At 41.1% G+C, this 25,448-nt stretch overlaps 1 protein-coding gene across 1 annotated transcript in view; it reads right to left on the bottom strand.

Moving 5' to 3' along the window:
* Positions 1 to 21,856, bottom strand: part of sh3d19 (SH3 domain containing 19) — a 145,939-nt gene extending 124,083 nt beyond the window's left edge. Inside the window, exon 1 of the mRNA XM_043699673.2 lies at positions 21,429 to 21,856. Within this exon, the coding sequence (XP_043555608.2) occupies positions 21,429 to 21,558 (130 nt within the window). The 5' untranslated portion in view covers positions 21,559 to 21,856. The remainder of the gene's footprint in view (positions 1 to 21,428) is intronic.
* Between the last annotated feature and the right edge of the window lie 3,592 nt (positions 21,857 to 25,448).

Here is a 25,448-nt window from a genome sequence, read left to right as displayed (position 1 = left end):
CTAACTTGGATGCACCCCAGAGTTTGTTGACTTTTCTCCCAGACAGAAAGACCAACCTCTGCCTGACGGAGATCTCCTTTGCTTCCTCACAAGAAAACTTTGTGGGCCTCTTCCTTTCACTTTGTCTGCACTTGTAACTTCACCCTCCAACTCCTCTACTTTTAGCTCTCTTTTGTAGCTGGCCAAACTGCTTCTTTCTTGAGCTTCTTCCTGTTGGTGCCCGTTGCAGATCAATGATTACGAAGTTTTGCCAAACTCTCATCCACAGACAATACTGGATGAGTTTCATTTCAACAAATTTATTCAAAAGCGCAAGATGCCCAGAGATTTGAACTTGGCGCTGCAAATATTGCTCAGCACCAGCTTGTAGGTGCACTACAGGTAAGGCAACTCATTATTCTAACATTTCGTCAACTCCCTGCCTTACCTCCTGAAAGAAATGGTGAGGAACTTTTCTCAGTGTGACCAAACACACAGACTTTGCTTCAGGATGTGATGTTCTAAACCATGTTCGGATTATTCTGAACAACTGTGGAACTTCACCTGTGAACTCTTGAGGCTTCCCTTGGTTTCCCATTCTTCCCTTGTGTAAGTTAGCTAGAAATCTGTCCGAGTTTGACCACTTTAAAGTGAACCACCTGGTTCCAGATTACATTCAAGGCTTCGGTGGGTGTCCTCTCTTTATGTTGAAGTATGGCAGTTATTTGTACAATGACTTGAAGTTGCAGAGGCTGAGGATTTTACTGCTCCTGCAGTTCTCCATTCCGAAGAACCAAAACTCCAGCTCAAAACAAGTTTGATACCCATTGACCAAAATCCCTGTGCTCCAATAACTTCTGGCTCAGCCCTTAATCTCACCCATATATATACCATCTCTCAAATGGAAAAATTCTTGGATAGTTAACCTTCAGAGACCTTTTTAAAAACGTGAAACGTTAGCTTCTGGCTGAGCCAAACTGCTTTAAAATAACCCACCCTTTTATGAAGGTGGCTGTCTGCAGTTTTACCAGGACCATCCTCACCCTTATGCTGCCCTTTCCTAACTCTGGGCTACTGTGACCACTGTGTCTTCTTCCCACATTTCAGTGCAGCCACATTTTTACTTCAGGGATTTGATGAATTGCATGGAGTTGGTCATTCTTTTGCCAAGAAGTCTAAGTGTCTCCTCAAGTTACTGTTTATTAACCTCCCCTGCATGGTCAACTGAAAGACCTTCAGCAATATCAAGTTTGAAAAGATGGTGATTTAGTGCAAAAGTGACTGGATTTACATAGATCCAGCCCCCAGGTCACCTTTACGTGTCTCCAGACCCACAGTAACGTAGTTGTCTCTTAACTGTCTTCTGAGATGCTGAGCAAGCCATTTAGTTCAATGACGTTAGAGATGGACAACTAATGATAGTCTTACTAGCATTGTCCACACCCATTAAAAAGGAAAACATAAAATGTCATCTCTCAACAGCAAAAACTCAACAATGATTTGAATAAGACCCCAAAGTGATTTGCTCTTGTATTATTTGTCCTTTAAATTCACTGATACTCATTTTGATGCTAATCATTACAAATCATTAATATATGAATCAACATTCTCTCCCAGAAAGCGAGGTGTACATCTTCAGCATTACCCACTCAACCAATCTGTGACTAAAGTAGGCATCAAATGTTTTAACCACTTAATCATATGTCACTGTTTATTCACTGCTCCCTTGTTTGATGATTTCTTCTGCAGAAGCTCCCAAAATGTAGAAGAGAACTGCCCTGCTCCATCAAGGCTTTGTAGCCAGTCTCAATGTGGTGTGATACCTTACAAACTGCTGTAGCGTCCGTTTGACCACTGTTCAGCCTGGTTCAGGCCTGCAAACTGCTCAAAGCATGCAGTTAATGGCAATGATCATGCTATTCCTTTTCCTGGTTTTTTGGCTGCTGTGTTCCACATGCTGTTTTAACCCCTCGCTGTTCTTTTCACCTGTTACTCATCCACTTGTTACCAACACTATCTGCTCCTCTGGTTGGGTCGAAGAGAGATGGGTAAATATTGCAGGAGTCTTTTGATGTCAGCAGATGTTACATTTTATTTAAACACAGTAAATACTGTCTATATTCAGGCCAGGAATCAAAATTGTTTTTTGAGGACTCTACTTGAGATTGAGGCCTTCTTGTTGATTTCCACAATTTACTGTTCCTTTCTCGCAAAATCATTTATTCGGTGATGTAGCCATGTTGTAATAATAGCGTTAGTATTTGAGGTGAGGTACAGGGTTTTTGAACTCAGACAGAAGTCGAATTTGAAGGATTTATCAATAGCTACAATAATTATTAACTCTCCAAACTTAAAGCCGCAACTCACAAGGAAACCAAGTCTCCCAGACCAACAACATTTAAATTGATACAACAGGCATAAGATAACTGATCCATGCTTCGATGTCACCACCTGAAACACAGATTATACAGCAAGGGAAGGTAATGAGTAATGTTCCCTCAAGGACCACAATTTCCCCTCCCATGTGGTCACTGCCCTCCGGCGCATCTCCTCCACTTCCTGCACCACTGCCCTTGAAGCCCACTCCTCTGAACGCACCACGACAGAAACCATCATCCCCCACTCCCCGGCCCTCACCTTGCAGATTGATTCAGGGAACATCCCTGGGACACCCGCACCAACCAACCCCACCTCCCTGTGACTGAACACTTCAGTTCCCCCTCCCACTCCCACTCCCCCAAGGACACGCAGGTCCTGGGCCTCCTCCATCGTCAAACCCTAACCACCTGATGCCCGGAGGAAGAACACCACATTTTCCGCCTTGGGACCCTCCAAGTACGCAGGATCAATGTTGACTTCACCAGCTTCCTTCCTCATCTCCCCTCCCCCCCACCTTATACCAGATCCAACCCTTCAACTCGGCTCTGGGGCCCTGGTAAATGCTTTGCAATGACTCCCTGCCTGCTAGCATTTACTTTCCTAACCAGTGGCTACTTCACCAATCACACATTAGCTCTCTAGCTCCTACTATATCCCTCTATTTTACAAATGGCAATGACTTCTCTATGAGGGGTCAGTTATAAGTTCATGAGAATTGGGGACCTTTCAATCGCAGATTCACCAGCTACCCCCTTGCATTCTGAGCATTAATGCAGGTCAAGACTGCACCTCTAAAGTTCGGTTGTCAGAGAGAACCAAATTTTTGCACTCAAGATAAACTCTTACTTACATAAGGCATATAAAGATAAACTCTTACTTACATGTTCACATTAACCTTTTAGATTACATTGACAAGATCAAAGCATAGTCAAGATTAGAGTCGTGCTGGAAAAGCACAGCAGGTCAGGCAGCATACGAGGAGCAGGAAAATCGACGTTTCAGGCAAAAGCCTTTCAGCAGTTACTGAGACACAGTCTATTTAAAATTGACTATAACAGAATATATGTTTTTCACAGAGTTTATTGGACAATCAATCACTGAACACACAAGGCATTAAAATGAAGATAATGTCTGCAGATGTGACTCTAACCATTCAGTCCTGGCACAGTCCATATGGAATGTACTGGCTCTGAAGGTTATGGGTTAATACCATCCAAGATACAATGATAATGTAGCACCTCAGTTATAGATGGTCATCTATGCTATGAACAAACACAGGTGTTTTCATTCCCCTATCACTTTCATTTGTTCTATTGTCGCATTTTGAAGATGATTATTGAATGAAGAATTTATCACTTCAGTTTTCCATGACTTCAGTTATCCATAAGAATTAATTGGTAAAATCAATGCATTCCTCTCAACTCTGATTGTCTCAAGTAATACCTGGTTATATTTTGCAACTGATTAACGTGGACATGAAAAATTAACAGCAACCAAAGAAAAATCTGAAAGAACTGTTAGAGACCCACAGTAATATAAAATGGGACAAATGAGGAAATGTCATTTTAACTAACAAAAATTATAATTCGCTCGCCTCCAATAATATATGAAATCTTCACACCAGACTTATTTTTACCTTTTAGCTTAATTGCAGCTGAATTCAAAGAGAACACCAAGCAAACCAGGCCTTTCCTATAGACTTCAGGTGTATTCCCTTTAAGCAATAGTAAATTAAAACAGTACAAAAGTCATGTTGTAAAAAAGGAGCAAAAGCTGACTTGTTTTCACATTAAAACATTTTCTTTTTGATTTCTGGATATCTGACCAACAGCTTGAAATGGTGTCACACACTGGGCCATCAGTTGAAAGTGTGCAGTATTATTAGTGCAGAGGACAAAAAAAATGCAGAATTTCAGGTGAGGAAGGGATATGTTCTAGATTGTGAATTGTGAGAACTGGTAAATGAAGAATATAACTCACCTAGTAAACTAAGATCTCACAGCCAGAATTCCCGTGAATGTCAATAAACAGCTCCAATAGCACTATAAATATGAACTGAACTTATTGTAGCAAGTTAGGACAGGTCTTTCATGATGCAAAGGCACTTTCAATTATGTAATTTATGCCCTGCACTTGTACTGAGCTTCATTCCTACACATAGTTGCTTGTAGAGATTTCTTACGTTTAAGATTTGTTTCTCCATTTTGTCCTTCTCCATCCTTAATCCAATACTTTCCTCTTTAATTCTCTTTTCTGACCCTGGTTTGACTTGAATTCACCTTCTTTCTTATTCACTGTGTGCTCTGTTATTTTCCTCTATCACTAAGTGCAACTGATTAAGCAGACAGACTATTTCAGACAGCCCATTGAACAGGCTACACCACAACAAGATCAACTCTCATTCCCAACAACTTGCAGCCTAAAACTACATTTTGCTTAAAAACAAGGGAAGAATATCCAACTCTCGGCACTCATCGTAACACATTCCCCTTCAGTGAATTCCAGGCCAATGTTTAGTTATCTCCCCAACAAAACAAATGTTTGCATTGACCATGTCCGGTGACTTATTACTCCTCAGAGCACACTGGAACTTTCTGTCATGCACCACAGCCATCAGGGAGAAAACATTTTCAATTCAAATTGATTTTTAAAATATATAACCCTTTTTTGAAAAGCAAACAAGGTTTCAGTTTTATATTGTTGATCACACCAGCTAATTGCTTTCTGTCATCATGATCGTCACTGTTAATGGACACTCAATTAGCAGACAAACGCTGTTTGTAGTTAAGCACCATATGTTTGATGGGATGCCAGCAACTTTCGCCTTCCAGTCACTATTGATTCCATCAACATTTTTTTTTGTCAAACATTGTGACAAATTCGTTATATTGCCAGTAAAATAAAAACACATGATTAAGCAATTCAGCTTCCGAGAAGCTGAAATAATAAGTTAATACTAGCCTTTTTCTTGGAATCCTCATCTTTGTCACTTTGCTTATATTAAGACTGGAAACCAGACAATGATGTTCAGCTCTCAGATATACAGTTCTATACAAAGCTCTCTTCATAAAATTATGTTGCAAATATCTTTCACCCGCTAAGAAGGAAAATTATTATCAATACCAGCCTCAATACTGGTTCTATTCTCAGCCTGAATCATCCTTCTCTGAATTCAAACTTCTCCCCCGCTGAGACTCCAAGTCAAACTGATAGTGACAGGAACAGTATATTTTTACTTTTAAGGATCCCATCCTGGTGGGCTGCCGTTTCCTCACCAGTGGGTGAGCTTTTAACCCTTCATACACATTCTCCATGTCAATGAATGCCAACAGACCATTTCCTGAAGAAGGGTTATATCCAAAATGTCGACTTCTCCATCTCCTGATGCTGCCTGGCTTGCTGTATTCCTCCAGTCTCCTCCTTGTCTAATTTGGATTCCAGCATCTGCAGTTTTTTGTCTCTAACATGCTATAATAGAGACTTAATAGAACCCAATTCTGACCTCATGATATTCACCTGCACACTTCTCCAATAGGAATGACCGGACAACAATTACGAACTAGTACCTGGTTTGCTTCCTCACCTTTTGTAACCCGAGAATATCCGAGGGTTCATCCACCACAACCCTTGAGTAATTGTTGCAGAAAGACAGCAGCAGCTCATCTCTCAATGAGCCATTAGAGGAACAAGAAATTGTGACTGAAGTACAGATCTCACAGTAGTTATTCGCTTTTTGCTAATGCTTTGCTAACAAAATACTATTCTATCTGCCCCTTGATACATGATGACTTACATGTTCCAACTACCAGCACACTGCTTCAAAGTATAAAAAAATGTGAAATATGCTTGGAAGTGAGTCACCAAGTACAAAGGGTACTATGTGCACTACTTCAAAGAGAATAATTTGTTAGTAAAAAGCAATCTATAAAGGAGGGGTCCTGCTGACGTTCACAAACACTTTTGAATTGCACTTTCACTCTATCTTGTTGGCTTTCCTGATCAATTACAAGTTCACTTGATGCAGAATGGTTTCACTGACACCGACTAGCATTTGGTATTTCAACCAGACAGCTTTTATTGATGATGCCCAACATTTCCTTACAAAACTCCATCTTGTCTTCAGCTGACATGGACACACATTTCCAGCAGAGATCAATCGATGGGGAATGTAGGTGCCACTTCTAATGGATTTTGCCCGCCCCCAGCCTATTTTCTTTCAAGTAAATTGAGGCAATACTGGGCCACCTTGGATTAATGGAATCATCACCATCAGGAGATCTAGTCTAGAATCTTCCAGTCCACATGCTTCAGCTACTTATGTGATCACCTTTGTGAGACATTACAATTAATGAGGTCAATAGCAAAGTAGAGATAATAGAGAAGTATAGATAAGCAGTACTACTGTGGCTGAATTTAATGATTTCACATAAGTCAGGACAGCAAAGCTGAATCAACTTCTAAACATCAATTAATCTGACATTTTATTGTTTTCTTAAAAATTTAAATGATAGACCTTTAACATGGTTTCCTTCCTTTATAAAGCACCAAGATTGGTCGTAATGTGCTCAAGACTCCAAGTGGTACAACAGAAACCTCACAATTATAATGCCTTCCCATTTTATTGATATTGTCAGGGAACTCCATACTTGATGGCTCTCATAGGATGGGTGCAAGGTATGTCGATTTAGGATCAAGTTTAATCTCTCACAAGTACAATTTTGTCTTCCCTCTACTTATAAATTGCTTGTGAATTTGTACTGTGGTTACAAATAAAGAAATGATTTGTTATTATTTTCCAGAACACTTCAGTATTTGCGTGTCAGAGTACAACACACATGACTGTGCTATGTTGCTTCTGCTGGAAGTGTAGCGTGTGTGATTTGTGCTAGTTGTTTTTTTTGGACAATAAAATGGGCCCAAGATGGTGATAAGAAATTTGAACAGAAAGGGGGAAAAAGATGACACTAGACGATGAACAAATTGGTGCTTAACATTTTGTTGTAACTCTCTCATTTATGGGTTTTATTCACATTAACTGTTATCAGGATGTAACAACCATCTAGGATAATGAGTGTGACTAGCAACCTATAAAGACCTTGAGCTTTCCTTAGCAATTTATGAAGAGTCAGGATCAAAATGTGCGATGAAGGTTACATCTTGATGTGGAGCAATAGTTGGATAATTGGATCTATTCTGTTAGAAATAGTAAATTGATAAGATGTTTTCGAAACTCTCTTTAATTTAGGGTCAAATGAAGGAATGAATGAATCATGTGACATGCTCTGAATCCTACAACAAGATATTTGGATAGCTTGGGGGAGAGAGAGGAGTGTTTTAACAAAAGGAAGGTGCAAGATATTTACACCCGTAAGCCACTAACAGTTCCTGTACTGACTTTGGGCAGATGGATTATCTCCAAGTGTCACAGGGAGATGTTAGGAAAGCCTGTTTTTTGGGAAGAGTTACACATTAAACTGTCCATTTAATTTCTAGATAAAGTTGGGGGTCTAAAGGTCTTACAGTTTTTCTATCTGGACGGATCATTCATGTTGCCACATGATTCAAGTTGCTATGGAATTGTGATTTAGGAACAGCCCACAGGAAACCACTTTAGCATCAACTTGCAGGTTCTCCTGAGAGAGCCCTTAATCTTTCAAGCACGTATTTCCAATTTCTGAATCAGCAGAAATAAAACCAACTTGAGTAAATTGCTTACCGCACAGAATATGGAGGGAGAGCTTGTGCTCTCATTATTGAAGACACCATGTCAGTGAAGACTTAAACTGAAGCAGGAGGGAGACGTTCTCAGTGCAACAATCATTGTTAAAAGTCCTTTTGGAGTTTGGAAAATAGCCAGTTGCAAAACTAAAAAGGAAGCAAGTTTGGACATGTTCCTGGTGAATTAAGTGTTCATGTCAGGGACTGTGTAAAATATAACTGTGGAGGATTTTTCCAGTCATTTTTTAAAAAAATGTTAAAGGAGAGCTGTTCTGTAATTTAGCATAGAAGGTCCCTGTTGAATTGTGCTTAGGCAATGTTGGTTTTAGTTTGTTTACCACACAAAGTCTTAAAACTTAAAATCTTGTTGTGTGATCCTTCTGTTCAGTCACTCAAAATTCAAATTAAGACTTTTTTTATAAAACAACTTAACTTTTAAAACTTAACCAGAAACAACAAATTGGGGATTCTGAATCCACAGACCAAAAGTCATTGGGATTTTCTCGAGTTTAAACAAAAGAAGTGATTTTTGTGATACTCATCATAGAACATAGAACAGTACAGCACAGTACAGGCCAGGCTCTTCGACCTGCGATATTATGCCGGCCTTTTATCCTACTCTAAGGTCAGACTGGCCTACATACCCTTCATTGTACTATGTTGCACATGCCATCATCGAAAAGATAATGTAGTTTCACCCATTATGGAAACATTCCTCACATAATTGGGCATCATGCAAAAGTTAATGTGAAAAGTGAGAGCAGAAAAGTTGCAAACAGACTTAAGAGAAATCTACTAAAGAGGCAGAAATCTTTGAAGAAGATGGCACTCAGATTGACTTGGTGAGGATTTGGTTGTAAATGAAGCAAATGAAATTTGAGAAAGCAAGAGAAAATGGAACAAAATGCTTGAATTCAAATTCCAAAGAACAAAACAGCAGGAATACTTTGTGTTTCAAAGAGAAAAAGGAAAAATTTCAAATAGGAAAATCTTAAATTGCAAAATTTTGAAGTGGATATCGAAAGACTTCAAATTTTGCGAACAAGAAGTAGCAGAAGGATATGACAATGAGTTAACTTCAATTCATGCGTTTGATTTGGCAAGGAATATTTATTCAGTATCTAAATTCAGTCTGTTTATCTAAATTCAGTATGTTTATCTAAATTCAGTATGTTTGACTACATTCCTACAAAGTTATAACAGTACGGAGAAATTTGGACAACTTTGTTATGAAGTATTTTCAGGTGAACAAGCCGCAGACTGTGATGTGGATAAGACTACTGTGCTCTATGTCAAGAGTTAATGCTAGAAAGTTACAGGCAGATGTTTAGAAATCTGAGAAAGAGACATAATCAGATATTTGTGGAATTTTCTCGGGAAAAATACATGGTATTTGATTGGTATATAGTGATGCAGCTTGAGCAAGATTTAAAAACCCTTACAGAGATGTTTAGAGAAGAATTGAAATACAGCATCCCTTTTAGAATAAGTTTCCACTAAAAGACCATAAACCTTCTAAGACAAGACAATGCTGTAATATCTGAATGTTACAAACTATCCTGCAAACACACAGATGGCAACAAAACTATACTTGCAAGCCACAGGAAATGGAGAGATATGAGAAATGATCAGGAATAAATCACTTAGTTACAACAAAGGGAACAGCAGAAATGAGAAGGCACTTGGCTTTTCAGAAGTCAGTTGAGCATACACAGGGTAAATATGATTCAAACTCCTTGTTAGTTTTGCCAGAAGTGAAGCTATGCGAAGGCAGATTGCTGGAATTTAAACACAAAGTGGTAACATCTGTCAGCATGTATGGCATTACGACAGGAAAAGTTAGACAAATGGGTGGCACTAGTGACAAACCAGGACCTTCAACTGTATTTGCTTTGATAGGAATCAAAACATCAGGGATTAAAAGTATTTTATATTTATAAATTGGAATCCCTACAGTGTGGAAGCAGGCCAAAAAAGTCCACAAAAACCCTCTGAACATCCCACGGCCCTTACCCTATCCTTGTAACACTGCATTCCCTATGGCTAATCTACCTAATCCACACATGTCTGGACACTATGGGCAATTTAGCATGACAAATCCACCCAACCTGCAAATCTTTGGACTGTGTGGAAAGAGCACCCAGAGGAAGCCCACGCAAACACGGGGAGAATGTACTAACTCCACACAAACAATAGGCTGAGGGAATCAAACCTGGGGCCAAAGTTCATGCAGAGTAAGGTGAAGGATTGGAATTAATTTTTGAACACGCTAGAAATGAGAACCAGCATTTTTTGATGGACCTTCAGGAAATTCTTAAAGTAGTGAAGAGAAAGGAGAGATTCAGTTCTTAAGTGACTGACACTTTCCTTACTGACCTGGGCATTAAAAAAAAAACAAAAAATGGAGATTCAAAATTTAGACCAGAGCAAAGTGGTTGAGGAACTGTGTTTCTAAGTTAACATCCTATTGATAGTGTAACACAAGATTCTAAAAACAGAAGAAAACGCTGAAGCCACTTGTGAAAAATCGTAACAGGATTTCATCTCAATTATTATCTTACAACTTATCAAGTTCCAAAATCACAGGGACTGTCAACTGTGTTGCTATTGACATAGTTATTGACTCTGAACTAATTAAGAATAATCAAGGATACTGTAAAATTGTACAGACTGCACTAAGGAAGAAGTGTGATCATTTGTAACACATAACAGAAGGCAAAGAGAATGGCAGTAAAGAACATTCTCATTTAATCATCTACTGAACTTCAGATTAGAATAGATAGAATGAAGTTGGGAGCTAAATGGTTAGTTAATTAGTCCAGTCTGGAATACATGGTCCATGTGATTCAGTTTGCTATAGGGATGGGCTTTAGCAACAAATTGTACATAGGAAGCCATTGTACAATTAAGCTGTGGGTTTCCCAAGAGATGCCTGAACTTCAGAGCTAGAGAATCTGCAAGAATCTGACACCTGGAGAGCAGTGAATTAGAGGCAGCTAATCTTTATTGTCCACCTCACAGAACATGGGTTAGAATTCCTCACGGAATTAAAAGGGCCAAGTTTTGGAAGATTTGCAGGAGGTTCAAAGAATTTGCCTAGCTTTGGCTAAAGGGAGGAATTCCCAGGGTAACCCTCAGTGTGAAAGTCAATTTGGGGAGTAGAAGTTACCCCAGCTAAAGAAGTAAAAAGGAATAAAGCCACTGGTAGGTGAGAATAGCTTCAGACTAGTTCCTAGAGAACAAAATTTCCAAGGGAGACAGTCTAGTAAAAAGCTGGGGAGGATTTCCAGTCATTAAGTTAAGTGGGGATCCTCTCTCTAGATAGGTTACCTACTGGATGGCTGGTAGACAACTTGTTTTGGACTATGTTTGTTGCAGTGATCGTCATAAAATTTGAAATCTTATTGTGTGATTCTTCTCACCAGTCACAGGAAATGTAAATACACATGTATTTTACTCTGTCTACACAGCGATCGCAACAGATTCTATGGACACATACAGCATAAAAACAAGATGCATGTTTAAACTTGGGCAAACGCTATCAATGGTTTACAATGCAGCCTTATTTGGTGTCAAGTTTGGTATCAATATTCTTACAAAAGAAGCAAGATAAGGAAAACAGTTTTCAAAATATATACTTCTGTATTTATCTTCTGTGGCACTTTAAATTGAAGAATAGAAAACAAGTTGAACAGAGAAGAAAAGAGAAGGCAGAGAGGTATATAATATGTCAGATGTTGGCTTGCTTGCTGAGCTGGAAGGTTCATTTTCAGATGTTTCGTCACCCTAATAGGCAACATCATCAATGAGCCTCCAGATGAAGTACTGGTGGCATGGACCATTTTTTTTAATACAAATCTCAAAACTCGTTAATAATATGTTAGAACTAAAGAAGTAGTATTCTAGAAAACTAAAATATCATGACAGAACAAGCAACCAACAACAGTGAGTAGAAACATTGGAGATAAAGTATGAGGGTGTAAGCCGACAAGGACTCTACTTATTCCTAAGGAGGTTAGTCATTAGTTGAGCATTAAGCTAAGATGAATAGAAGGTAACAGAATGTTTAAGCAGCACAATACACACAACTCACCCTAAACCCTGGAGCTTGATCTGAACTTACATCATACCTCCATGAACTGTAGTTACACCGCTTATAGAGTCATACAGCATAGAAACAGATCCTTCAGTCCAACTTATTGTTGGTACAGAATGACAACAGCACTTGCTCGCCTCTCTGTAATCCAGTCATAGCAGCCATCAGCTGCTTACAGTTGTTGAGCAGCTCATTGTAGGTGTACCCACATCAGAGAATTTAAAATCCTTGAAAGCGTTTACAAATCCTCTTCCAGCTCTATGTCCTCAGACTTTCTCCTTCAGCCTAACACTGGCCCCTTACTTTCAACACAGCAGCAGTTTGTCAGCCATCATTTCTGTGTGCTTTTAAACTTTCTCCCAAAGCCCTTCTGCGTTATCAACACCTCCTGTCTTCGGAATACACTTCCATTTTGCTTGTGATTATCTCAGCTAACCAACTTTGCCAAAAAATAAATAGCTGGAGAAACTCAGCATGTCTGGTAGCATCAGTGGAGAGAAAGCAGAGTTGATGTTTTGAGTCCAATGACCCGGTTTTAGTTTCAGATTTCCAGCATCCACAGTTTTTTGATTTATTTTAGCTATTCCCCATTGCAGTGTGCACAATGCTTCAGGACACTGTACTATATTCCAGAAGCAATACAATTGCAGGCTGTTGCTGTTAAAGGAAATGGTGCATCGTATAGTTGATGTTTTCAACAATACAGTAGCATATAAAACTGAAGGAGGAGAAGATTAATAATGGAGCCTATTTCAGAGGTGATGGTATAAGCAGAGAAATAGCTAGTGGAGGCAATATGCTGCATAATGTTCATATTGAAAAAAGTATGAGGTCAAGTAAAAGAAGCAATGCAAGTTACAATCAACAGCTGGTACAAGAACCAATTTTGTATAGTTGAAGGAAAGTGTTACATACCTCATGAACCATGAGTGATGTGAGCTGTTTAACTGTTAGCTGCTAATTAAACCAATGGCAGTATGACACAGATTAGAGGGTAATTAAGTCAAAAGTGATTGAAGACTTAAGCATATTGCACCTCACGGCCATGCTTCACCTTAAGTAGGCAAATAACAAATACAGTACACATTGTATAAGACACAGTGTTATATTTGTAAAACTGTAAATATTTCAAACTAAAACCATTACCTCCTGCCACACCTTCCTCAATAATGTAAAGTATTTCATTTTACTGTCATCTTTGTCATCATGAGTTATAGATCACAATGATAAACTTTCAGGGAGGTAATAAGGATTTGAGATGTGTCTTAGAAATAAATTATAGGCAATATGCGTGAGGATATAAACTGTTGTGGCTCTGTTCGCCGAGCTGGAAGTTTTTGTTGCAAACGTTTCGTCCCCTGACTAGGCGACATCATCAGTGCTTGGGAGCCTCCTGCGAAGCGCTTCTTTGATGTTTCCTCCGGTGTTTATAGTGGTCTGTCCCTGCCGCTTCCGGTTGTCAGTTTCAGCTGTCTGCTGTAGTGGTTGGTATATTGGGTCCAGGTCGATGTGTTTGTTGATGGAGTTTGTGGATGAATGCCATGCCTCTCGGAATTCCCTGGCTGTTCTCTGTCTGGCTTGCCCTATGATAGTAGTGTTGTCCCAGTCGCATTCATGTTGCAACCAAAAGGACTAGCCACACTACCATACATCAGGAGCATCTTGGAACTGACTGCCAGACTACTGCGACCCCTAGGACTCATAACGGCACACAAACCAACAGCCACGCTCAGACAACAACTCACCAGAACGAAGGACCCGATACCCAACATGAGCAAAACTAATGTAGTGTACAAAATACCATGCAAGGACTGCACTAAACACTATATAGGACAAACAGGAAGACAGCTAACAATCCGCATACATGAACATCAACTAGCCACAAAACGACACGACCAGCTATCCTTAGTAGCCACACACGCAGACAACAAGCAACATGAATTCGACTGGGACAACACTACTATCATAGGGCAAGCCAGACAGAGAACAGCCAGGGAATTCCTAGAGGCATGGCATTCATCCACAAACTCCATCAACAAACACATCGACCTGGACCCAATATACCAACCACTACAGCGGACAGCTGAAACTGACAACCGGAAGCGGCAGGGACAGACCACTATAAACACCGGAGGAAACATCAAAGAAGCGCTTCGCAGGAGGCTCCCAAGCACTGATGATGTCGCCTAGCCAGGGGACGAAACGTTTGCAACAAAAACTTCCAGCTCGGCGAACAGAACCACAACAACGAGCACCCGAGCTACAAATCTTCGCACAAACTTTGAGGATATAAACTGCTCAAGTTTCACTTGCATGATTTATCACAGTTATACAGTCATTGAGATGTATAGCACAGAAAAAGACCCTTCATTTAACTCATCTATGCCGACCAGATATCCTAGATTAATCTCATCCCACTTGCCAGCACTTGGCCCATATCCCTCTAATCCCTTACTATGCATATACCCATCCAGGTGCCTTTTAAATGTTGTAATTGTACCAGCCTCCACCACTTCCTCTGACAGCTCATTCCATACACGCACCACTCTCTGCGTGAAAAAATTGCTCCTCAGGTCCTTTTTAAATCTTTCCCCTCTCACCTCAAACCCATGCCTTTTAGTTTTGGAATCCCCTACTCTAGGCAAAAGACCTCGTCTATTTGCAGGTAGTTCTCCAATAATGCCGTAGTTGCATTCAGTGAAACCTCGCTTAATAGAAAATCGTTTAATGGAAATAATGGAGCCTCTGGGAAAAGTGGGGTTGGGGCAGACCAGCAAAAAATATCACTCACAATCGCTCAAGAATCACCCAAACGTCTAACACAAAGTATAGGACAGCCTGAGTGAAGGTTTAAATCATACTTATTAAATAAACAAATGTAAATTTAAAACAGTACATTTAAAAAATATTGTTAATGCAGGGTCAGAGGCTCATCATGGTGCATAACGTAGACTCTCTCATTCCTATTAAGTGAGCTAAATCATATATTCTGTCCTTACGCTCAAAACCCTTTATAACATCTAGCTTCTCTTCCAGTGTTATAGCCTTTCTTTTGCGCTTACCACCAGGACACTTCTTGCTAACATTCTTGTCACTACGCCCCTTCATTTTTTTCAAAATAAGGGAGAATCTAGGAGTAGTGTATCTCACTCAGAAAGCTGCTCTCTGTACAGTACATCTCACAGTAAGCTACTCTGTTGGCAACTGACATTGGGACATGCACAGAACGAAGCAGGCAAAACAATCAATGCTGAAAACGCGCTATTGCAAATAGAGGTAAGCATTCTCAAAAATTTTGTTCCTTAATTCCTCAGCGACATTATAAGCAAATCTCGGCATGGTGGCTCAGCGGTTAGCACTGCTGCATCACAGGACCAGGGACCCAGGTTCGATTCCAGCTTCGGGCGACTGTCGGTGTGAAGTTTGCACATTCTCCCTGTGTCGGTGTGGGTTTCACTATAGGTGCTCCCACAGTCCAAAGATGTGCAGGTTAGGTGAATTGGCCAAGCTAAATTGCCGATAGTATTCAGGGATGTGTAGGTTAGGTACATTAGTCAGGGATAATGTAAAGTAATAGATCTTGGTGGGATACTGTTCAGAGGGTCAATGTTGACTTGTTGGGTCCAATGTTCTGTTTCCACACAGTAGGGATTCTATGATTGGAATTGCGCTGCCAGTATGTGCATTATCCCAGAACTACCTGTACCTTATCCGTGCCCCTCACGATTTTATACACCTCTAATGTCACCCTTCAGCCTCCGACGCTGCAGGGAAAATAGGCCCAACCTATTCAGCCTCTCCATATAGCTCAAATCCTCCAACCCCAGCAACATCCTTGTAAATCTTTTCTGAACCCTTTCAAGTTTCACAACATCTTTCCGATAGGAAGGAGACCCAGAACTGCACACAATATTCCAACAGGGGCCTACCCAATGTCCTATACAACTGCAACATAACCTCTCAACTCCAACACTCTATGCCCTGACCAATAAAGGCAAGCAAACCAAACACCACCTTCACTATCCTACCTACCTGCGACTCCACTTTCCATGAACTATGAACCTGCACTCCAAGGGCTCGTTGTTCAGCACACTCCCTTGGACCTTACCACTAAGTGTATAAGTCCTGTCCTGAGTTGCCATTCCTCAGAGATCAGATATCCTCAAAATAGATTAATATATCAAGATGCACATCTAGGATTGTTAATTTACATGACAAAATCTTAGTGATATAAACTCCTTTATAAATCTCCAAATCATGTCCTTTATAAATCAATTTGTAAATGTGCTATGTATTAAACCAACAACCAGAATGATCAAAAGCAAAATAGCACAGATTAAAGTTGCTGGAAACCTGAAATTAAAATCAGAATCGCTGGACTATTTGATAAAACATTAATTGAAAGGTTAACTGTTTCTACCAGACTTGCTGAGCATTCCCAGGATATTCTGTTTCTACTTCAGACCAGAAATCCTATGTTTAATTACAAATTTCTGCCAATTTGAGTTCTACAACTGGTCTCTTTTTTGCTCTTACGTCCACTGATTCCATTGACCTTGGTGCGGTTAGAGTTTGGATGCTTCTTCTGATGAACCAGGCCTGGTACTATTTGCTTCGGGATAGTGCCTGTGGAACTTTATCTCAATATGAGCTAACACTGCAGTTTATTCTGATAATACAGCTCATTAAGTAGGATCAGTACAAATGTAACATCTTTTAACTTTATTTTTCATCATTTTCATAGGTCTTGTTAGGGAAACATAAATGAAAGATAACAGAAGAAACCTGTAGCATTATTAAGTTGAAAGAAACAAATTTCAGTTGGATAATAAAATGAGGAGAGCTCGAGGTCAGAAAGTTTAATAATAATTCATTAACTACATTCACTAATTCAATAACAAATAAAAGAATTGGAGTTTAAGAGTGAAATGGCATATTGAATTATATAGGGTCTTGGTGAGAACACATACAGTTTCAGTCTCCTTACTGAATAGTGGATATACTTGTCTTTGAGACAATGCAATGACGGTTCAATTTCTGGTTTCTGGGATCAGGAGACTGCCCTATGAGGAAAGGTTGAATAGTCCAAGCCTTTATTCCCTGGAGTTTGGAAGCACGACCAGTGATCTCAATTAAACATGTAAGATTCTTAAGGGATTCGACAAGATAGATGCTTGGAGAATGTTTCCCCTATCTGGGAGTAGAACTAAGAGTCACGATCTCAGAGTAAGAGATCAGTCATTTAAAACTTCTTCACTCAAAAGGCTGTGACTCTTTAGAATTCTCTCATGAGGGTGCGGATGCTCAATAATTTATTACATTTGGGATAGAGCCTGATCTATTTTGATACTAAGCAATGAAGGGATGGACATCGGACTGGAAAGTGGAATTGAGGAAGATCACAATCATATTGAATAGTAAAGCATAGTTGAAGTGGCCTACTTTTTAAATGATAACAAATAGGTTCCTTTGGAGAGCTCTCTTAATGATCTTAAGTTAAAGTACGAGTACTGAGCAATGCAACCCAAGAAGTTTTGTATTTGTTCCGATCTGTATTGAAGCATATGACCTCATGTCAGTAATTCTCAGGGCAACAGGTAGAGAGCTACACTTGGGGGAGAAAGTGAGGTCTGCAGATGCTGGAGATCAGAGCTGAAAATGTGTTGCTGGAAAAGCGCAGCAGGTCAGGCAGCATCCAGGGAACAGGAGAATCGACGTTTCGGGCATAAGCCCTTCTTCAGGAATGAGGAAAGTGTGTCCAGCAGGCTAAGATAAAAGGTAGGGAGGAGGGACTTGGGGGAGGGGCGTCGGAAATGCGATAGGTGGAGGGAGGTCAAGGTGAGGGTGATAGGCCGGAGTGGGGTGGGGGCGGAGAGGTCAGGAAGATGATTGCAGGTTAGGAAGGTGGTGCTGAGTTCGAGGGATTTGACTGAGACAAGGTGGGGGGAGGGGAAATGAGGAAACTGGAGAAATCTGAGTTCATCCCTTGTGGTTGGAGGGTTCCCAGGTAGAAGATGAGGCGCTCTTCCTCCAACCGTCGTGTTGCCATGGTCTGGCGATGGAGGAGTCTAAGGACCTGCATGTCCTTGGTGGAGTAGGAGGGGGAGTTAAAGTGTCGGACTACGGGATGGTTGGGTTGGTTGGTCCGGGTGTCCCAGAGGTGTTCTCTGAAATGTTCCGCAAGTAGGCGGCCTGTCTCCCCAATATAGAGGAGGCCACATCGGGTGCAGCTACAATTGGCCAATGTTGCTGCATTAGGGGAGGAGAAAAGGATGGAAATCTGCTTGGACTACTGTTCATATTTCCATAAAATGGCCCACATGGAAAGTACAATGAGGAGGTACATTAAGGAGATGACTAAATTCTGAGTCTTGCCCATTTTGCAGATACAATCTGTACACATGAAGAGTGGCCAGGAGTGGATAATGGACAGGAGGAACACAGGTGACAAAATAATCATATTGCAGAAACACCAGAGAGAGTTGGGATGTAGCAAATGACCTCAGACAATCTTTCTTTGAATGCTAACAGTCAGGTGAGTGTAAACCATTATGTAATGTGACTAGTGTCCAGTTTGCCTGATTTTCCTATGAGTACATTAACCTCCCACTGTTGTACAGTACTAGATTTACACTGCAGCAAGGTTTTATGTAGCTGAGTTAAGTGCCAAAGTTGCAGCCAAACTGACTGGAATTCAAGAGTTGATTATCATTTCTTTTCTTTTCAATACTTTGACCTTTTTGGAAGGAGGTAAATGCATGTGTCTGAAAACAATATACAATTCAGTTACAGAAGTGATTTGGAATGTATGCACATCTGTTAACATCCCAGTTCAACAGTGCTGAGTTGGCTGATAGTTATCCAGTAATTTCTGATACAAACTGTAGTCGCTTGGTAGCACAGAACTTTACAATATTGTGCTCAAATGTGTTCTGTCTTCCTAACTGTTTTCAATCACTATCCCGGCTAAGGTGTGAACGTGCTGGTGTTGGACTGGGGTGGACAAAGTACAAAATTACAACATCGGGGGTTTACTTGAAATCACAACTGTTCGGAGCCCCAGCTCCCTCCTCACAAGCTGGTGATAGAGAATACTTCGGACAGAGAATTTATAAGTTATAGATCAAAGGCTCATATGACTGATGAGAATGGGAATTAAGGGCTATGAGGAGAATGCGGGTAAGTGGAGTTGAAATGCCCATCAGCCATGATTGAATGGCGGAGTGGACTCGATGGGCCGAATGGCCTTACTTCCGCTCCTATGTCTTATGGTCTTAATGTATTGAACAAATCTAGGTGGCTATTAAATCTTTAATCAGTTAGAATGGAGGTGCAGTTTTTGATAATATGTAAACCCCTCTCCCAAGGTAATTTCAGCTTTCTCAGAATAAAGGTGACATCTTCGGTCAGACGATGCATGTTAGGAGTGAGGTCATGGTTCAAGTCTGTTTGTATTTCATCCTGGAGTCAGACTGGTTTTATTTTCAAAGTAGGAATTTATAAAATGCCACATTGACTGACTGTCCACAGATTGAGTGTTTTTTAGACAAAATAGAATGTATCTGCAAATGAAAATTCACTCCATAATATATGTGTGTGTGTGTGTGTGTGTGTGTGTGTGTGTGTGTGAGAGAGAGAGAGAGAGAGAGTGTGTGTGTGTGTATATGGGGTGGGGGGGTGTGCATATGTGCAGATCCTCTCTCACATGCATTTACTCCCTCACACTCTCTCAAACACACACTCACACAGACCCTCTCTCGTATACACACATATACTCCCTCACACTCTCTCTCAAGCACACACTCTTACACACATATACTCCCTCACACTCTCTCTCAAGCACACATATTCTCACACACATACACTCCCTCCCTCTCAAGCACGCACACACTATCTCCCACACACATAAATCCATGGGGTGAATTTATATTTGCAGATACATTCTGATTTGTTCAAAAAGCACACACTCTGTAGACAGTCAGTCAATATGGCATTTTATAAATTCCTACTTTGGAAATAAAACCAGTCTGGCTCCAGGATGAGATACAAACAAACTTGAACCATGACCTCACTCCTAAAATGCATCGTCTGACTGAACATGTCACCTTTATTCCGAGAAAACCTGAAGCTATCTTGGGACAGGGGTTTACATATCAGTCAATAGAAACCTGTACTTCCACTCGAAGTGATGAAAGACGTATGAAAGCCACCTAGGTTTGTTCAATACATTCACATCAGTTGTATGACCCTTTGATCTTTTATTTATAAATTCTGCGTCCAATGTATTCTCTCTCACTAGCTGCCTGAGGAAGGAGCAGGAGCTGCAAAAGCCTGCAGTTTCAAAAATAAACCTGTTGGACTATAACCAGTGTCATGTGATTTTTGATTTTATGCTGGCTAACACAAAGACTTGAAACGCAGACAAAGGATTGGAGGACACATTGCTCATGAAAGTCAGTATATTATGAAAATACTGTACACAGTGATTGGGGTGGGGAGGTGGGACAGACACGCACTGGCCTATCTATTCCCTGGAATTAACAGTGGACCCCGATTGTACAAGTCCGCAATGAACCTCTGCTGGGCAGCGCCGGTGCCCCTACCTCTGGCTCAGAAGATCAGAGTTCAAGTCCCACCTTGGACCTGTGTTGATTAAATGACAAATCCCTCACAGTTGATAATTCCACTCCTAATCATCACGGTGCAACGACACAAACTGATACTAAATTATGGCTATAAACTCAAGAGAGGAAATCTGAACCTCGGGATCAAAGCGGAGTTACAGACTGATGAGTCACCTTTGATCTTTTTTCCCCGGCTGGTTCCCCCGCCCCATGACTCAATTCGTTGTCCTGTCTTGCAATCCCTCCCAAACTAACTCTCTCACCCCCCCCCCCCTCCCCAAATGCCAAAGCCACAAAGTGCTCGCCACTTGTCAACTGGGGCGGCGTGGAGACGGTCTAATTCTGGGGAGGGGAGGGGAGGGGAGGGGAGATGTTTTTGCTGCATTTGGTACACGACCCGGTTCCCCCTCCCGCTGTTTAAGACACCGATGATTAAGCGGGGCCCCAAACTCACCGAGAGCTTGAACGGTCTTGGGGAGGGGGGGGGAAGGGGGGGAGTGACAGGAGCTTTCCAATAAAAAAGAGAGAAAAAGTAACTCCAGCGGTTGGCGGATAATATCTGGGAGAGCTCTTTATTTCCCGGTGATTTGAGCCAGGCACCGAGAGAGCGGCTTTGCTGGGGGTGTTTTTACCTGAGGAGGTGTTGCCCAGACGCCGGGCAGGAGCCACCGAGTTGTGCCTGGAGCCGGGGTCCCTGTCGATCGCCCCTCGCACCTCCTCCTCCTCCTCTTCCTCCTCAAGCCAGGCTTCCGCCATCATCATACGGAATGTGTTAGTGTGCAGAGGGGAGTCAGAGCTGCCAGCACAGCACAGTCTGTCTGTGTGTGTGTGTGTGAGAGAGAGAGAGAGCCCGCACCACCTCCACCTTCCACACAGCACACCGGAGGAAATAACTACCTTCTCAGCAACTTCCGAAATATTCCTCTGCCCACAGGAAACTCCATGGCCCAGAGACAACAAAAGGTGGCGGTAGCTCTTTCTCCAATTCCAGCCCTGAGCTCCCCGGGAAAGTGTCACTTTCCCAAAGGCAGAGATTTGCCTTTGATTCGGACCTGAACGCACCTTTTCTTTAATTTAAAAAAATAAGTGTGTTTACCTGTGAATTAAGTAACACGTTTGTGGTTACGGTGACTCAGAACGGGTTGGAGCGTGTAGCACCTTTGCCAGCAGCGGATAGACTGGCGTGTAAAAATGGTGCACACATCCATTTTCAGCCAGCGGTGCCCCTGTGAGTGAGTGAGCTGTCTCAGCCTCATCCTGAGGTTCAAGCCTGGCAGATTCCAGGCTTCAATCAGTTCAGTTCACTGTAGTTTATTGGAAAAAAAATAAGACTGAAGATACCTTCTCAGGTGCAATGCAAAGACTGTGGACCCTGGACAACACTGCAGCAATAGTACTGAAGATTTGTGCTCAGAACTAACCACACCACCAGCCCATTTATTCCAGTACAACTACAACACAGGCATCTACCCAGAAACGTGGGGAATTGTCCTGTACACAAACAGCAGGACAAACCCAACCTGGCCAAATAATGCCCCATCAGATCTTGATCATCAGCAAAGTGATGGAAAGGGTGCCACCAGTGTCATCAAATGTCATTTGCAAAGGAATAACCTACTCACAAATGCTTAGCGACTGACCTTGCTATAACATCGTTTCAAACACGGACAAAAGAGCTGCAGTCCATAGGTGAGGTGAGGGAGACCATCCTTGCCATCAAGGCAGTATTTGACTGAGTGTTAGGATCCTAACTAACTGGAGTGAATGGGGTCGCAGGGGGAAAGCTCAACCCTGTTTGGTGTCATACATAGCACAAAAAGATTGCAGTTATTGTTGGTGATCAATCATCTCAGCCTCAGGATGCCACCACAGGAGCTCCTCACGGTAGTGCCAGTCCAAACCATTTTCAGTTGCTTTGGCAATGGCATTCCCTCTACCATAAAGTTAAAAGTGAGGCTGTTAGCTGACAGTTGCACAACATTGAGCACTGTCCATGCCTCCTCCTGAACCAGTCATGTCTATATATAACAAGATCTAGATCACATCCCATGAACAAAAATATAAAAAAACTCCTAATCACGTGTCTGGTTTGTTCCCATATCTCATTATTCCTCCTTACCTTCAAACCTCTACCTAACTTTAAATGTTGATACAGTCTTTGTTTCAACCACTGACACTTGGTATTTGTTCAACATCAACAACAACAGCTTGCATTTATATACAACATTTAATGTAGTAAAATATGGTTTGCTCACTGAGCTAAAAGGTTCATTTTCAGACATTTTGACACCATACTAGGGAACATCATCAGTAAGCCTCTGGATGAAGCACTGACAGCATGGCCTGCTTTCTATTTATGTGTTTAGGTTTCCTTGAGTTGGTGATGCCATTTCTTGTCGTAATGTCATTTCCTGTGGTAATGTCTTTTTCTGTTTTTTTGGGAGGGTGAATGTTTATTTACTATTTACCACCCTTGAGAAAAAGAACAGGAAATTGTGTCACCAGAGGAAATGATATCACCAACCCAAGGGAACCTAAACACATAAATAGAAAGAGGGCCATGCTACCAGGTGCTTCAATCAGAACCATTTTCCTTTGAGGAGTTGGAGTTCTGACTCCAACCTGCAGAGTTATTAGGGCAGATAATCAAAACTTCAAGGAGCATGTTAAAGGGAAAGAGTGAGGATGTTTAGGGAAGAATGTTTGAACCGGGAGCCTAGGAAACTGAAAGCATAACTGCCAATAGTGGAGCAATGAAAACTGGGTTATGCAATGGGCCAGAATTGGAATGTGACAGGATTGGTCATTATTTCCACTAAACAGCTTTTCCTGTTCTGAAAATTGTATACGTGTGAAACTTCGTTCTCTTAGAATTTAATGAATGCTGTAAATTTGTTATGAAGACTCATCAGGCTTAAAATGTTAACCTTGTTTCTTTCTCCACAGATGCTGCCAGACCTACTGAGTTTCTCCTGCACTTTTTTGTTTTTATTTCATAACTCCAGTATCCACAGTATTTTACTTTTATGTTTTTCTCACTTCAGTCTGTCACATTTCCCTCTATTGATTCCATCTTTCCTTCCCATCCTTAATTTTCTGGTTTAATATCGGCATAGTTTAGCGATGATTCTTTAATCTGATAAATGGCCAACCCTTGACTATCCTGTGCCCTGCTCACATATGTCACATATCCACGGTAAAGGGTGTCACATTGGATTGAATGCTTGAAAACGTTAAAGCCTGCAGAGACACTGTGGACAGCTGACAGTGTAGTGAATGGTAACTAGCTCTACTACTGACCACAAAATCTGGGATAATTTTTTTGTCCTCAAGGAGAAAAGTTACATCTTTGTTACTGTGATAGTAGTGTTGCTGCATTTCACTGTACTCACATGCAAAGAAAGTGTTGCTGTTTTAAATGATTATCATGCACTGATAACTAAACTTCTCTCAAGTTCATACTTCTTGGATTTACGATACAACAAGTATCCAACAAATTGCAAATAACAAAATAAGCATCACTGAAGAAGGATGCTGTGCTGAATGATTGAAGGAGTAAGTGTGAAGGAGAGGACTTGGGGGGTATACTTTGGAGTATGGGGAAAATATGGAGAAGACCTAGTATCAAAAAAATGATGATGAGAACAGTAGGGGTGCAAAGGAGGTGAGAACTGACAGAGAAAATGGCATATTGAATGGGAATGCAGGGACAGGAATAGCAAGATCCAGAGTAGATTGTTAGAATTAGATCCACTACAGTATGGAAACACAGGCCCTTCGGCCCAATAAGTCCACACCAACCTTCCAAAGAGTAACCCACCCAGACCCATTCCCCTACCATAAATTTCCCCCTGACTAATGCAGCTAACCTACACATTCCTGAACACTATGGGCAATTTTAGCATGGCCAATTCAGCTCACGTGCACACCTTTGGACTGGGGGAGGGAACCCACGCAGACACTGGGAGAATGTGCACACTTCACATAGACAGTCACTGGAATCAAACCCGGGTCCCTGGTGCTGTGAGGCAGCAGTGTTAACCACTGACTCACCGTGCCACCCAAAACGTTCAGTACTAAAAAGTGATGTGTTCTAGGGTAAAATATTGCAGACACTGGATATCTAAAACATTCAAAGATCTAACAGCACCAGTGGAGAGGGAAACAGTATGTTTCAGGTCAACAATCTTTAATCAGAAACCTAGGAAATCTCATCAGTCTGAAACATAAAATTAATGTGTTAGTTGAAAGGGTCCAATTGTGGTTGGCAAAGAGACTATGAGAAGATCAGACTTGGACAAGATATTTGTTGCTATTTGTGAAGATTACTACTTAGAAGTTCAGCAGGAAACGTTTGGAGAAATCAAGGCTGGAGGTGACCAACATAATAGATCAGCATTTTGTTAGTATGGGTTGAGGCTGAGCAGAGAATGTACATATTACAGAAATATACTTTCAACAAAAGTGGTGTACATATCTCAGATTGATTAGGCAGGAAATTTCATTGGGGGCATCATGGGACAGTCACTGGTCACGGGAGTGATGCGAGTAGTTTATAAACAGACTTGCATTTTGGTTATGTTCAAAAAGCGTGTCACAATGAATATAAGTTATATACCTTACTCCAGTGTCACATAAAATAAAAGGTGTGG

The sequence above is a fragment of the Chiloscyllium plagiosum genome, unplaced genomic scaffold (genome assembly GCF_037043375.1).
Source record: "Chiloscyllium plagiosum isolate Xiang-an unplaced genomic scaffold, Cpla_swu_hap1 HiC_scaffold_1, whole genome shotgun sequence".
In the NCBI taxonomy this organism is placed as follows: domain Eukaryota; kingdom Metazoa; phylum Chordata; class Chondrichthyes; order Orectolobiformes; family Hemiscylliidae; genus Chiloscyllium; species Chiloscyllium plagiosum.
The sequence above is the reverse complement of the archived record's forward strand: the minus strand, read 5'-3'. Positions and strand labels throughout refer to the sequence as shown.